At 35.1% G+C, this 17442-nt stretch overlaps 1 protein-coding gene across 6 annotated transcripts in view; it reads right to left on the minus strand.

Annotated features, from left to right (window-relative positions):
• epha3 (eph receptor A3) overlaps positions 1 to 17442 on the minus strand; it is a 134122-nt gene that overhangs the window by 56161 nt on the left and 60519 nt on the right. For all 6 annotated transcript variants that reach the window (XM_028435308.1, XM_028435307.1, XM_028435306.1 and 3 more), the window contains one exon: positions 3968 to 4123. In XM_028435308.1, the coding sequence (XP_028291109.1) occupies positions 3968 to 4123 (156 nt within the window). The remainder of the gene's footprint in view (positions 1 to 3967; positions 4124 to 17442) is intronic.

The following is a 17442-nucleotide window of genomic DNA, read 5'->3' on the forward strand; positions in this document are numbered from 1 at the left end:
TGCGTGCGTGCGTGCGTGCGTGTTCTTTGCAAATCTGACAAAAAAAATACAAAACAACTCCCAAAACACGTGAAAATCCGACTGCCGCGTGAAAGTAAAAATGTGTCATTATAAACTGATTTCCAGACTTCGCTCTCCAAGCTGCGGTTACTTATACAAAGACAAAACAAAGCTGACAAATAACTCAGCGGGGAAATTTTACAAGCAGTGGAGAAAAAGAGTTAGAAGATGAGCTTTCTGGATTGTGTTGTGACATGAAAAGTTTTGCTGGGTTTGTTCAGGGACTGTTTCTTTTACTCCCTTGGTGTGCGTGTCTGTTTTAGTTTTTTGTTCAGACAAATCCAAAGAGAAACATACAAAGTACACAGCTATTGAAAAAAGGTGAAAAATGCAGAACATATGGTAACTATTGTTCTTTGACAAAATGGCCCTGAAGAAAAGTGGGAAAAAAAAGTGGAAAAGAAGATGAGACACCACACTCGATATAAATGAATGAATATGAGATACCAATATCGATCCGATACAAAATCAGGATGAATCATACATACTTTAATTACTTATTTTGGAGAGTGAAATGTTAGAAAAGGTTTGATCAAGTGATGTTACTCAAACAGAGAACAATAGTCAACAATTCAAGTTCACTTCAGTTATTTTTTACTGTCAGTGTATGATGGGAACAACTGAGGGCGGGGACAAAAACAACAAAAACTTATCGAAGTGCTTATATCGGAGATTTCAGATGCAGTCCAATAAAACCCGATATTGTTTTCTGGCTGATATCGGACCAATATCAATATCGGATCGGGACACCCCTAGTAAATAGGGCTCGTATTTTGAAGTTAACCGGATGTTTTATCAGTAGCACAATGGCGGGTCTTTGAAATGTCGGCATGAATTACGTTTTCGTAAGTTTTATGGATGAAATGAGCACATGTTGATATTCTACTTGGTCACTTTCTCACTTAAAATGTTTACAGAACTTTCAAAGGTGGAGAATTAACAGAGATATGTAGCCTCAGTGTGATTCAGGTTTTTATCGTTGTAGGTTTGAAATGCATGTTGGGAAACCTGGAAGTATACCTCAGTGGGAACGCTCATAATTTTCATACTCATAGTATATAGTAGACACTAGACAGTATATACTCATTAAGTTTGTAGTTCATAGTATGGAGTACATGTCAAATACAGCCACAGTCAGCTTTTTGCTGCTGAAACTCTTCTAATTTCTGTACGGTTTGAGTTATCGTGCATCAAAAACAAGTCGTAACTGACTTTGGAGCGATTCCAAAAGTCTTCAACTCAACCCATTTGTTTTACCTGATTTCAAAGATCCCATTGAGAAAGACACATCATCAAGTACAACAATGCTGTTTCTCTGCGATGAATAGTTTTTATTCCTTTATTTTTTTTTTTGGTATACTGAACATCTTTTGTTGATTAAGATCAGGACAAAGAGACTTCACAGTTAAGCTGCACATGTTGTACATTTTTGTGCTAATTCGGTGGTGCTGCGAGATGTAAGGAGATAATCTGAAGCATTTTCAAATACTTGCGGGTGGACCACGTTTGATTTCTACACTGTGGAAACAGCTGTGCCAAAGAGAGCAGCACTGTTGAACACATTTTAGTTTTATTCTTGGTTTATTAACCTAATTCGTTTTCTAAAAGGTGGAGATTCTCGCCAGTATTCCCAATTCTCCAGAGTCAATTTGAAACCCCCTCTATCACACTACTAATAGTAAAAGCCCTCTCCTGGGGTAATTACGATCATTATCTTCAGAATACTTATCTATTCACTTTCGGCTCCTTGGTCGCTCAATCTGTTCAAATGAGGTAAAATTTGCGTAGTTGACGCGATGATGTTGAGATAATCACAACAGGGACCAGCCACGTCTTTCTAATCAAGATCATGTCTTTGTGGGTGTTGATTTATATTCTTGCTTTGTTTCTTTTCTCGTTTTGCTTTTTTTTTTTTTCTTATTCTTCTATCCTCCTCTGTCTTTTTAGTAGCGGATGTGTCTATAATCTGGCACCAGGGAATACAGAGATTCATGGCTTCATAGGGAGTGCATGTTATATTTCTCACAGGATGCATCTGCAAACCATTTGCATCAAATAAAGACAGAAGGGAATCATACACAAGACCAAAAAAAAAAAAAAAATGAACATTTCTTGACAGGGCTTGGTTTCCCTGAATGTAAAATATAAATGTTGATATATTTTATTTATTAGTTTTACAGTGTTCACCTGTTTAAACTAAATGTTCACTCATATACACTAATTCTAAAATGATAAAGAACCTACCGTAATTATATCCAAACTATTATAAACCATGAATTAAAGTAGATATATGAGGTTTTATATTCGTATGCACATTCCAAAAAAAAAAAAAAAAAATAAGCAATGAGGACAATAAACAATGCAGGATACATTGAACACACAAATTTAGTTTATTAAGTTCCGCATGTTGAAATGTATGGATCTGGTTAAAATCAAAATCGCACAAATAATGTGCAAAACAAGAAATAACCTACTGCCAAAAAAATATCTGGGTAATGTTTACAGAAAGAAAAATATAATCTAAAGGGAAATCAAAATTATTAAAAAAAAATAAAAAACAAAGTACAAACAATAATAAAAAGCACATACATTACATTTCTAAACAGGTATATGGAAAAGGAAGTTACATAACTGAGAGTGTGAGGAAAGATATAGATAAAATTATGTAAAAATGTATACTATAATTGTTTAGAATGTTAGATAATTTTGTGGATATTAGTTTAGTATACAATACATATATTTATATAGATATTTATAAAAGGTGGTATACAACTGTAATATTTACATGGATATTTCAATATGTATGGATATTTATATAATGTGTTAATATGGTGGGGATACAAATGTAATATACTGTATATTTATGTTTTATGATTTTTTTAATGTTCTGAAATATGAAACCAAATTTAATATATCAAAAGATCAACCCAAGTAAATATAATATTCAGTTTCTAATTGATGATTTTTTTTTATTAATTTTTTTGGGGAGGAAATCCAAACCCATCTGGCCTGATATGGACATTTATACTGTAGGTGCAAAATGTATTTATATGGATATTTGTGTACATACAAAATTAGTAATGCTATAAAAAATAAGATAAACTGAATAATTAAACAGGGGTGGGAATAATATATATATATATATATATACTTCCCCCTACTTCTTTTTTAAACTTGTGTAAGAGTTGTTGCTATTTTGTTTAAATTTTTGTGTATATACAGTATGTACATTTATAATACATGTTCGAAATTAAGCTTATTCATACGTAGTGTGCATGCGCCACCGTGCATGCTGCTTGTTACAGAAGCTCCTGTGTTTTTTCTTGTTTCTTCAAATCATTTTAAAGCGTTTTTCTTCAGTTACTTTCTCATTTGGACTTGTTTACTGACCTATTTTTTATGATGGATGCACAATTTTTAATTCATCACTTTAGCACGACAGCATCTTGATTTTACAGTGTAGTTGGTAGATGGCTCACTGTACTATACTTGTATTTATGTGTATTATATTTGTTTATTTGTAGTTTTGTACTATTTTATTACTTCTTCCTGGAGGTGTGCATTTGTATTTAATCCCAGTCTTTATTTAATCCTGTACGTTTTATTTTATTTCTTTCTTTTCTATGTTTTAGTGTTTGTTCTTTTCATTCTATATTCTGGAGCATCTTTAAAAAAAAAAGAAGCTATTTCCTCCCTGGGATGAATAATATGTCTGATTCTGATTCTGATTCTGATACATATGGGTTGGGATGATTCCACAGAAGAAGCATTTGAACCCATCTGAAACCAGTTAAAGCATCATGGGACACATCCTGGCATCTGCATCGTGTCAGACTACCCTCCACTCATCGTGTGATATGTTAGCATTCAAACGTCAACCCAAAACCCACCGCGAACTCAGACTTACTTGTACAGGCCATGGAGGGGGGGTCGTCCTCCGCACGGAAGTAGTTCTTCTCACAGCCGCAGTGTAGCGACCCCTCATGGTGGGAGAAACTGTGAGGGGGGCACTTTGGACACTCCGCATTCCCCACGGCGGATTTGTAGAATCCTGCTCTGCACACTGGAGACGAGAGAGGAGAGAAACACATGAGCCAGCTACATAACAGCTACATCCTTCTTCAGCCTCTATAAAGTGAGAAATAAATGATGGGTTGGGGGGCGTTTAATGCACACACACATTCACACAAACCGAGAAATGAAGAGTGGCCGTAAATCTGGCGGTAATGCAACCAGAATCCATTGACTGCTGGTAAGAAAACAATAATTCTCTGAAATGTCTTTGTATCTGCTTCCCTCTCTCCACTGGCCTCCCAACGCACGACATGAATAATGCAAATTGTCCCTTCAGATAAAAGGATGCTCTCTTTAAATATCTGTGCACTCTGTAGCTCTTTTAACTCCTACTCACAACAAGTATCTTGCAATCCGTGCTCGTGCAGGCGACACTGCCGTGTGACACCTGCGTAAAGTAACATTCATGTCTGCGTAGGAAGGGAGATCAGAAGACGACGCAAGCTTTGCCCTGCTTGGTTTTTACACTTTTCTAAAAGCAACAAAGACTTAGTCTTGTCCTCTATCAAAGAGTTATTTGAAACATAGTATTAAAGCTAGTTGTTGGTTATTAAAGCTGCTGAAGATGATAGTGTAGGCATCATGGGTAAATAAATCAAAGATCATTTGCTCAAAAAACTATGTAAAAGATTGAAATTAACACTCAAAAGTTTGTTTTGCAATCCCGTAAGCGTAAACCATATGTGTCAAACTCAAGGCCAGGGGCCCAAATCTGGCCCTTTTGGGTAGTGTTTCAGCCCATGACTCACAAAATAAAGGTGCCAGAAACCAGGGACCCCCACTGTACCTGAAGGTGGTGGAACACAGACATGAACATTGAAGAACAGTCATGTGGAGACAGAGCCATCCATAAGGGGAAATAAAGGGGAGAGATTTTTGGGGCCCATAAAGTCAGCAAAATGATGATCCATTGTTCTATGAATCTGTGATAACCACATGTATTATACAATAACGAGTCAACATATGTGACATTAGGTGGTAAAAGTGGTGGAAAGGGTTTATCAGTACCCCAAATGTCTTGAAAATGGAAAAAATTTACATTTAAATTTGAGGGAGAAGAGGCAGAAATGTAGCAAAATGCATTAAAAGGAGCAAAAATAGGTTAAAATATGGCAAGTTTGATGTGGTAATATTTAGTTTCTTGAAGTCATCTGGCGACCCCCTCACAGAAGTGTTTTTACTTCATTTCTTTGCCAGACAAAGAGGACAGTGACTGGCTTTAAACCATTCTTGTTCTACTTTGTTCCGGGTATTCAACGCAATATCACCTACACTCGGTGAAACATTCAATTTTCAGCCGGATCCGGATCTTTTTGTGTAAGCCCCAAAATAAACATTTGCCATTGTTACCATGATGTCTTGTGTTTGTCCCCAAGAACTCTGCCAAAGTGACTTCCCAACACATTTTTGGCATTTTCACGGACTGAAAGATATTCACCTCAAGTAAAAGGAGTCCTCATGAGCCCAAACTATCTTCTTCTACTCTACAGCCTCAGAGGAAGTGAATAATCTACTCTGTTGTGTTTATAATCTGATTCTAGGAAAGTTGTCTCACCGCGCATCAACTTCATGGAACGTCACTTTTTCTGTCTTGCAGCAAATCAACACAATAGGGGGCCCAGATGCACAAATATCTAATTACACACTTAATTAAAATCAATTTCACAAAAGCAGTCAAGATTCAATTCTACCATGTCAATGTAAAGCCAATAATTAGCTAAACTCTGAATGTCATTAAAAAAATACATGTGGTGAAAAGTAACTATAGTGCAAAAACAAGAAGTGGTAAAAAGGGTTCAAAGTGTCAAAATTGGCTTAAAAGTTCCTACTTTTATCCAAGACGTTTATCATTATTTGCATCATAGTATATAGTCATCTTAAAGATGTAAATCCTTGTTTTAATCAAAAAAAAAAAAATGGGTTCAAAGTGTCCAAAAATGGTGTAAAGGTTGGTGAAATGGGATTTGAAAAACTACAGAAATTGGTTAAAAGCTGCAAATTAGAGTGGCCAAAAGCAGAGAGAAAAAGCGGTAAGTGTCAATATTGGCTTAAAAGTAGGAACAATTAGTTTAAACTGGCAAATAATGGGCATGACCAATCGTGAATGTGGTTAAATTGGCAAAAAATAAGCATGAAATATGGTGAAAAGAACTTAAAATAATGTGTGGGAAAAGTGGTGGAAAGGGTTTATAAGTGCCAAAAATGTCTTGAAAGTTGAAAAAATGTGCAGACAAGATATTGAAATTTGATAGAGAAGTGGCAGAAATGGGAGTAATGCAGCAAAAAAGCATTTAAAGGAGCAAAAATATGGCAAGAAAAAGTGATGAAAATAGGTTAAAATATGGCAGGTTTGGTGTAGTTGCAGAAAAAGGGAAAAAAATCTGAAAAAATTGGCTCAAATTGGTCAAAAATACTTTGGTGACCCCAAAAGGTAGCGAACCCCTGCTTTTGGCAAGGCAAATTTATTTGTATAGCGCATTTCATACACAAGGCAACCCAATGTGCTTTACATGATAAAACATTCAATTGTTTAAAATCAATAAGAACATTTAAAATCATCAGTAAAATCAATTAAAATCATCAACAAACACATTACATCAACAATATGACCAAAAATCTCTCTCTCAATCATACGCAGTAGAGAAAACTTTGATTTAAAAATGTTCACATTAGATGCTGACTTCAGCTCTGCTGGCAGTTTGTTCCACTTCTTTGCAGCATAACAACTAAACGCAGCATCACCATGTTTACTGTGAACTCTGGGCTCCACTATCTGACCTGTGTTCATAGATCTGAGAGACCTGCTGGGTTCATACCTGACTAACATGTCACTGATGTATTCTGGACCAAACCCATTCACAGATTTATACACCAGCAGCAGAACTTTAAAGTCTATTCTGAGGCTGACTGGGAGCCTCAGAATAAAAGAACTAACTTGGCCCGCAGGAGAAAGTAAAAATGACAGAGAAAACATGAATGACCAACAACTTCTATAGGCTAAAATGGGAGAAAAAAGTAACTAAAGTGCAAAAAGATATAGTAACACTGCTCTGTAATTTTTCACATGCAGACAATAGATTAAAAGTAATGTCCAGGAGCAATAGGAGCGTGACAGTCGAATGTGTTGACTCAGCAGAAACAGCTCTGACGGATCCCGGTGGTGGACAGTGCACTTCTGTATGAGCCAACACTGCTGATACCACCTCCGTATCCATCACTGCCACTGCTACAGCAGCAAACAATACTCCCCTTCCTCCTCCAGTGTGTGTGCGTGTGTGTGTGTGTGTGAGGGAGTGTGTGTGTGAGGGAGTGTAACACTGAAGTAAAGCAGGCTCTAAACAGCCCCATGTGATCCTACTGAGGGGAACAACGACCACAACACTTGCTGACACACACACACACGCACACGCACACGCACACGCACACGCACACACACACACACACACACAGGGAACAGACCACCGGGATTGGACGACACAGAAGGAAATTAGAGCTGACAGCCACCGCCCCCGCCCAATCAGCAACAGAAGTGGCAATAGAAGTGCTGGGTCAGCAAAAATGTGTACTAAGTGAAATCAGGGGAAGAAGAATTGAAAAGGAAATACCCTTAACCAGTAGCAAAGTGTCTCTTTATTAGATTCCTCCAGGCTTTTAAGAAGTTTGAGAACCACGTGTGCGTGCGTGCGTAGTGCGTGCGTGCATGCGTAGTGTGTGCGTGCGTAGTGCGTGCGTGCGTAGTGCGTGCGTGCGTGCGTAGTGTGTGCGCGTGTGTGTGTGCTGTCTTTTAAGAAAAAAAAAGTTTACTGACAGCTCATGTCCAATTAAACACTTTTTTTTTTAATGTTTCTCCTGTCATGTTCAGATTACGTGTTTATATTGTTATGATATGCAGTGGAACACGAATCATATCTAATAGGTTCAGCCTAAAAAACCCACCCTTACAGACATCTCAGACAGGGGGAGATATGGGAGACATGACCCATGTCACATCATATAGTTAATCCCCTCATAAGACAAATAGGCTGATGTGAATGTTATTATATATTATCATTTTTATTACAAAAATATATTAAAAGATTAAACTATGCAAATATCCCCCCCCCCAACCCCCCCCCCCTCACCCACACACACACACACTCAGAAAGTCCTTCCTGTGCATATGCTTTATATGTTTTAAGATCTATTCATATAAAAATAATCTAACAATCTTTGGTGTTGCATGATGTTCACGATTGAGCTCAAATGCACATGTGGGTTAACAATAGAAAAGTATTAGTAATACATATTGAAAATCATAGAAGAATGATTTATGGCATTAGTTTAATTTCATTTCTTTGTAACATAGAAGTTAATTATTTGAGAAGGCCTTTAAAAATATATAATAATATAAAAAAAAATGATAAATAAAAAATAATAAAAATAAAATAATAATAATAATAATAATAATAATAATAATAATAATAATAATAATAATAATAATAATTGAACTGAAAGTAAATAAATAAATAAATAAGCTTACAATCTGTGGTGTTCCATTTCAACTAATGTGGATTAAAAGAGCAAACCAAAGAAAGTAACACATCCAATACAAAAAAAATCAGTAACAAATACCAATACTTACTCCTGCACTAAAGCAGAAACAAGAAAGTTTGCCAGAATAGTGCAAATAAATTTAATTTCGCAATGTTATAAGCAAGTGCATGCATTTCTTCTTGATTTAAAGTGTGAAAACCAGTGAACTTTCAAAGTAAAAGCAGACACGACACTTGATTTTTTTAAAAAGGTTGGATGGGAAATTACACCTGAATCATTCTTAAAATATTTTTAGAACTTCTGGAAAAAGATAAAGTAGTTCTCATGTATTTTTCTGTCGGAACAAACAACAGCTTTGAAAGTAACACAATTTTAAAATGTAGGTTTTTACTAGTTGATCACTAATTTGACAAAATAGGACGTGAACCTACTTGTATATGAAAAAATGAAGTTTTATACAAACCTGATTTATCTTCAGTTTGTTTTGCATCACTAACATCAACGTCTTCCACTCTGTGTCCTTTATGACTCCCTCACTCAGCGTGTACTGCTACACACTCTCACTTTTTCTCCACTTCTGACAGCTGTGATACGATTCCTTCATTCACATTTAATCAGCAGCACACACAGACAAATGCAAGTGTGCACACAGCACTTTCTGTCACATGATATGGTGCTTGTAAAATAATGGGGGTGCAATTTGCTCGATCAATAGACCCAGTCATTGGACACCGTCATTAATAATTCACACCAACGCTGATGGATGGTCTAGTGGTCCTATAGCTTTATTTTTCTATCTCAATATCAACCTCGATCTACGTTCAACAAGCAGATTTCATTCATTTAATATTCCTCATTACTCAGATAATAATTCTTTATCTATGATTTAAATCAGTGGTTCTCAACCTTTTAAGCCCGCGACCCCCCAAAATGACGGTTCAAAAATAAGCATGAAATATGGTGAAAAGAGGTTAAAAGTGACAATAAAGCGTCAATATATGCAACATTAGGTGCAGTAGTGGAAATGTCTTGAAAGTGGAAAAAATGTGCATAAAATGGCAAAAATATGGCAAGAAAAAGGGATGAATATAGGTTAAAATATGGCACGTTTAATGTAGTTGCAGAAAAAGCATAAAAACAAGAATAAATGGGCTGAAATTGTTCAGGAAATATTCTTAGTTTCTTGAAGGCATCTGGCAACCCCCTCCCAATGTCTCGTGACTCCAAATGAGGTCCTGACTCCCAGGTTGAGAACCCCTGATTTAAATTATTTAATTATCAAGTTAGGTTATTTTATTTATCTCTCTTAGGGTAGATAAATAAATCTGAGTTTTTAAAGAATGCAAAAATCCTAAATTTTAGCTGCAAAGTAATGTTTCTCATCACGTCATAATGATTCTCCTTGTTAATCCTTTTAAAAATCTGTCATGCATTCTTTGTTTAAATATTCTAAAGTTAGTTTTCCCCAAATGTCTAATTCATAAGTAGAAATGCATTCAAGAAGAATTATATTATAAGAGATTATTTCTGATTTAAGGGGGGGAAATGTGATTTCACTTAACATGTTACTGCTCACATGACTGACCGCATTTGACCTCTGACCTCAGCCATTACCAGGGAGTTGATTGGTGTCACACAGGGTTAGACTGAAACTTCCTCTGTCCTTGACATTTCACTTTGTGCTCTGTCTGAACAGAAGCTTCAGCGTCTAATCTCCATCTCTCCTTCACACGCACACTTCAAAGTAGCGTTTTCTCCAAAAACAAGCCTGAGAACAATACCCAGCAGTGAGGTGATATCCTGTTCCCAGAGAACCCCCACACCCCCACACCCCCCGCCCGCTTTTTAACTCTGACAACTACGACTTTCATTCTAGCTCTCCTCCTCCTCCTCAATCTGCTGCCATCTCTTCTTCTTCTTCTTCTTCTCCTCTTCTGTTCCTTTTTTGTGGCTTCCTTCTTTTCCTAATTGGAGAAGCTGGCTTTGAACATTATTTGCGCTGACAGTTCAGTCATTTGGCAGGAAGTTTCATCTGCAGCCGATGGTTAATGTTACTGGGAACAACAGTAAACATCCCCCCCCCCCCGCTGAGAAAGCTGCCTTTAGGGCCAAATGATGCCAAATTATGGAAAACTCAAAAAGGTCAAAGTCTTTCAGGGAACAGGGACATACTTTAAGGGGGAATTACTGCGTAATAATTACGGTCAACCTCACCACATTGCTGAGTAAAGACACAAGCATAAGAAGGATAAGATGGTATTTCTCTCCTTATTATGAATCTATTTGAAAGTCACTAGAAAGTAAACAGCAAATGTCAGCTTTTATTAATATATAACGTCCAGTTTAATAAGGCAGTGGGGGCCTTATGGGTGTAACCAGGAAGGCTGCCAGTTTGACTCCACTGTGGATCTCATGACCGTAACTGCTCCCAGGTTGTCATTCCAATCGAGAGCTTGTGTCAAACTCATTTTAGTTCAGGGGCCAGTTTCATCTCAAGTGGGCCACAGATTTTATGCAGGAAAATGAGTAATTCCAATATTATTGTGTCCTTGTTTGCACTTCTACATATACATAAACTACTAAATATGTAAGAAACCAACAATATCCAAGCAATAAGTGATACATATCAGTCCCAACAGGATCCTAACTTTAAATTTCCACTTTGTGAGTGATTTCTATTTATTTAAGGGAAATATTATGTCATAATTTCAGGAAAACTTAAGGATTTTGTAAGAATTTTCATTTTTTTCAACAGCTTAACATTAATAAAATTACTGCAATCATGCAATATAATCACCGGGTAAACATTGAGTGCCTGCAAATATTGTTCAGTTTCAGTTGCACAATGATTCATGTCTTCTCTGTCATTTTGACTTTTTCCCGTGGGCCAAAATGGATGCTCCTAAGGGCTGGATTTGGCCCACGAGCCATGAGTTTGACTTATCTGGTCAAATAAAAGGTCAAAAATAAAATAAAAGTCTTTCCTAGCCAATATGTTAAACAGACACTCCTAACAAATACAAGCCTTAGTACTGCTATAAAAAGCATCTAATTAACGTATGCTTTATTTACTCAAGGGACAACAACTCCCTCCATAAACTCCATGACTCATCTTTTATGTCAAATGCCAAATATCGTCCTTCAGTATCTTCATAACCATCTCTCTAAAAGTCTGTGTTACAAAGAGCTTGACATATGCATTAAAGAGGAAGTTTACAGAACCAACATGAACATGTACATTTTGTTCAAATTGCTGAGAAAAATAGATCTAAATGGACCGTACAGCAGTGATATCCTCCATTAAGATGTACAATTTATTTTAGCTACAATCCTTAAAAAAACATGAAACCAGAAATCACCAAATTTGTGCACATTAAAGTAATAACATAATAAATAACAGTAATAATATGTTAAATAATTAAATAGCTAAAACAAAAAAAGAAAAATTGTTGTTGATAAGAAACACAAAAACTCCTCTTTTTAGCACAAGAAATCATTTTTATTATATTTAAAGTAAGATTATGTCTAAACAATAAAGCAAGTACTGGCACACTGACTACATACAGTATGAGGACCACTGATGTAGAATGAACTTCTTGAAACATAAATAGCTATATTATCACCTACATGTTTTGGCAGAATATCTCACATATTACTCGGATAGTTAGGTGTGTAGGAAGTGTTAAGAAGAAATGAAAAGACAAATATATCAAATAAAGCACAACGTGTTTTGAGTGCACTTTCTTGCTCCGAAATGAATGGAAAACTAAAAAAATAAGTTTTAAACAAATTAAGGTTGCCCGATTTTAGCTCAAAACAAAATACCCTTTTATTTTTACTATGAAAACTGTATTTTTGATTGCGATTTAAAAAAAAAAAAAAAAAAAAAGAAAAATCCCCTTTAAAAAAAAGATATATTTACATATTGTGAATAAAATGCAACACAAAGCTTTAACAAAGAAAGTTAAATCCCCTGTGGGTTTGATAAAATAACAACCTCAGCATTTTTAAAAAGAGAACTTTGCATTAGAAAAAAAAAACCTCACACAAAATTCAAGTTGTAGCGGAGGTCTCTCACAATAAACGTGTTTTCCAACAGTTTGTAAAGGGAGAGAGACTCTTGCCGTGATTACACATAATTAAATGGGAACATTTGTTTTTCGATTTTGACTTTTTAAAAATCCCCCTCACTAAATAATCTGATTTTGATTTTATATAGATTAATTGTGCAGCCTTAAACCTAATTATTCACTAATGTCATTATGGGACATATACTATGTTAAAAGGTACACCATTAAAGGTAGATATGGAATAGGAGTTGGGTATAGCCTAGCAAACCTGAAAAGAAATGTGGGAATGTTTGAACCAGTAAATCAGAAGCTCTACATCCTAGGTTCCCAAAGTGGGGTACGGGTACCCTCAGGGGTACGCAAATTGTCATAGGGGGTACATGAATAGAAATTTAAAAAACAAAAACAAAACATTGATTAATGTTTGTACTTGTACACAACATATAAATCATACATAAAGTATGTAAGGTTCCAAGCAATAAGTGACATACAGAATCAGTCCCTGCAGGAGTTGCTCTTTCAAATTTCATTGATTCTGTGGAAATTGTGTTAATTATTGCAGGAAATTTGACTTTTTTCAACAATTTTAAATTTAAAATGACTGCAGTCATGGGAAAAAAGCATGGGGAAAATTGTGATTCTCCAAATATTGTGGAATATACATTGAATTTGTGTATTTAGATATCTGAGATGTCCTAGCTGATTTATCTACAACTGCATTATTTGGTAATCTGGACAATAATTAGTTTTTTTTGGTCTTTTTAACTTTTTCCTGCAAGTCATATTTGATGGTCTAAAGGGCCAGATTTGTGCTGTAGGGCTACGTTGTAAATGACATTATATTATTATTTTTTGTGAGTGTGCAGGTGTACTGTTCTCACAAACATAACTAATAACTCAACCTTAATCATTTTTATCTATACAATAGATATGAAGCCATTGTTTCTTCCTGAGGTGAACCAGATGGGAGCAACGAGATGCTAACTGAAGGCTAATGACTACAGAGTCCCGAATATCAATCGTTTCACCTACTACCGCAAAACATTTCCTTTCTCGAAGCTGTTGTGTGCTGAAAAATGTGCGTGTGTGTGCGTGCGTGCGTGTGTGGTGCACGCAACCAGGCACGGAGAAGCCTAATTAAGTGTTTCAAACCAAGTGAGATTTGCATAATGAAGAGGGTAAAAGGAGGACAAAAGGAAGTGAGAGAAGATGAAGGAAGGCCAGCATGGTGAGAGGGTAGGATGAGGGGAACATGAAAAAAAAAAAAAAAAAAACAGGAAGTAAAAACGAGGAAGGGAGGGTTTTCGTTACACTACAGATAGTTTAACAGTATAACAGGGGAAATTAAAGACACATCAATGCGCTCTGGAATTTAAATACACCATTGTGATAAAATCACATCCATCCATCTATTCAAGGAGAAAGAGAATATATACAAATATTTTCTATATATATTTATTATGTATTTAAACAAATTCAGTAAATAAGAATTTATTTTGAAATAAAAAATAAATAAATGAAATATTGATCTATTGAAAACGAAAAATATTATTCAGAAAATCAACATAAAACAATAAACAATAAAAATATTTCCAAGCTATATTTGTAACTTAACTTCTACGTGAAATCTACGAATACACATTGCATTTGCAATATATATATATATATATTAAATGTCATGTTTGCTGTCATGTATACTTTAGTCTTGATTCTCTCTCAAACAAAAATAAATGAGTAATACATCTGTATTCTTCATTAGTTCAAAATATGGACCTAAAACAATTACAAAAGTGGAAAAATATTACCTCCTAAATCAGTGTTCACAACTATTTTTGAATCGCAACCACATTTTTATGGGACAAGTTGCGCCAGCTCAGATATTTTTGTATTGTTATTGTTATTTTGTTCCATTTTTTCTCCTTATTTTCTTTATACTGCATTTTATTTGAACTACATTTATATTTGACAACGTGAAAGTATAGAATACAGCTGTTTAAGATTGTGTGCTGTGTTATAATTTCAAAAAACAAAAGATTAAACTATTTCAACATATATTTTAAATTCTAACTCTTTTTTGACACATTCCAGGTGACCCCATTTAAATTTCAGGATCCCAAGGTTGAAAAACTCTGTCCTAAATACAATCGTTTGTGTGCTTTTGTGCAGCGCTGCCATAATAAGTGATTAACAGACAAAAAATGAAATCAATACAATACAATTACTGACACACAGAGCCATGAATCAACTGCATCCGTGTGAGCTACACACTCCAGAGATTAGCCAGGTCACGATCCACATGCACACGTGCACGCTGACACAAGCGCGTCTCACCGGTGGGGGATGCGACACCCGCACTTTCATCAAAAATAAAATTCATCCCCTTCGCTTTTTATTCACCGCCTCTCACAACCAGCCATTTGACGAAGCCGCCATTACTAGAGTGAACAATGATGAGTATAAAATGGTAAAGTGACAAACACTTAGTAACAGGTAGCAAAAAGTGGCACAAAAGTGGCAAAAATGTGGCAAGAAAAGAGTGAAAAGTGACTAAAATGGACCAGAAATAGTCAAGAGTGGCAAAAAATGACAAAAAACAGAAAACAGGTGGTTATGTAATGATAAAAGGTAGATTAAATGAGCAAAATGTGGCAAACAATAGCAAAAAAGGGCAAAAATGTGGAACAAAAAGAGGCAAAATGTAGTGAAAAAAAGAAAACAAGTGTTATTTATTGGGCAAAAGGGAGCTTATTTGAATGAAAAGTGGGAAAAACTGGTTAAAGAAATGACAAAAATAGGATAAAAGTTTCAAAAAGAACTTGCAAAAATGGATAAAAACTAGGAAAAATGGATATTTATTAAAAATAAGTAAATATTTTTTTGGAAAAGGGGGAAAAAATGACAAAGCAAGTTGCAAAATGGCCAAAGAAAAAGGTAAAAAGGTGATAAAAAAAGTTTTAGGTTTTCTGGGGAAATAATAATTAAAATGAAGACATAAAAAGCCATATGTTGAGCATCACTGACTTAATAACAGCTTTTAGTAACACACACACACACACACACACACACACGCACAGATGTGGAAAAGCTTCAGTTTAAGAGACAAAAAAAGGAAGAAGACGATCTATAAAGAAGTTGTAATAAAAAAAGGATCTGGATATATTTCCACACATAGCATTCCAACACAAAAACACACATCCAACACACACACCCCTGTCCAATTGTCTGATTGCATGCATGTGTGTGTGTACAGTCACCATGTTTGAACAGGACCCTGACCTCCCACTGCACCGCTTTTGTTGCCCAAATGTAAGACACAGAAAAATGCACATTCCACCATTACAGTGCCGTGTATCCGAGGACACGCACCAACCAAACCAACCGCCGTTTTACACACACACGTACCTCACTCATCCTTTACAGGCCTTTGTATGTGTGCCCACACCACTGATAAGCAGCTATGTAAACCCAACACACATTCACACCACACACTATAGCTGCTGTCATCCTGGAGATTTAGCTGGACAGGCTATTGTGGCGTATTGCCATTAGCACAATAGTAGCTACTGGCAACCGGACAGATAGGCACTGCCAAGCTAACAGAAGTGGAATGGATGTTCAACACAGACAGAATCAGCAACAGCACTGTAGAAAGGCTCTTTATCAAGTCTAATGTTACCATATCAGAATATTTATATATATATACAATTATTTCACTAAAAATGCTACTTTTTCTTACTGTATCTTATCTTATGAATGCATTCCAACTATTTATTATCGGGACAGGTTTGGGGGTCAAATTACACTTTTCAATTATAATTACCTCTCAATTATCCCAGTTCAATTACAACTCAATTACAATTATCATTTTCAATTACAATTGCTCTGTTCTGAGCCTTTTTTCTGACAGGTCGTGGGAACAAATTATAATAATTATTAACTACGTATGTGTAAGCCATAGAACTGGATCCTGAGATTTGTATTTAATTAAATTGTATGTTTTATTATTTTGGTAAAATATTTTAATTTTAATTTAATTTTCATATAAATTTTAAATACTCAATTACAATTCAATTATGATTACAACAGCAACAAATTTATTGTAATTATAATTACATCATAATTGTAATTAATTATCAATTACAAGATTACAATTATATAATTGACCCCAACCCTGGTTAGGGAGCAGTGTAATATTTGTTGACTAAAAATGTTTATGACTATTCATCTTTTTTGTTGTATTGTAGCCATAAAAATGGAAATTGACTTGTGAATTGTAATATATATATATATATATATATATATATATATATATATATATATATATATATATATATATTGTATATGTTTAATATGCATATGAACTGTCTCAACCCTGATGGGTTCTATTGTTGCTGTTTATTTATTTTTAGATAAATAAATAAATATAAATCAAATCAATCAAGATCAAAGGTAACAATAACGAGACTATAGAAAAAAAAATACATGTAAACAAAAACTCTATATTATTATATTGATATTTTTGTTAACTAATAGGAAGGCGGGACAAGGTGGTAGGTGATCCAATAGGAAGGAAGCTGATTGTATAACAGCTCATGTGGTGTGTGTATTTACAAACATTTACAGTAATTATACCATAAAATAATAGGTTGATAAATGGTAAATTAATCTTTAGAAAATGAATAAACTCCATGTAGTCATTTAGTTG

This window comes from Gouania willdenowi, chromosome 21 (genome assembly GCF_900634775.1).
Source record: "Gouania willdenowi chromosome 21, fGouWil2.1, whole genome shotgun sequence".
NCBI lineage: Eukaryota > Metazoa > Chordata > Actinopteri > Blenniiformes > Gobiesocidae > Gouania > Gouania willdenowi.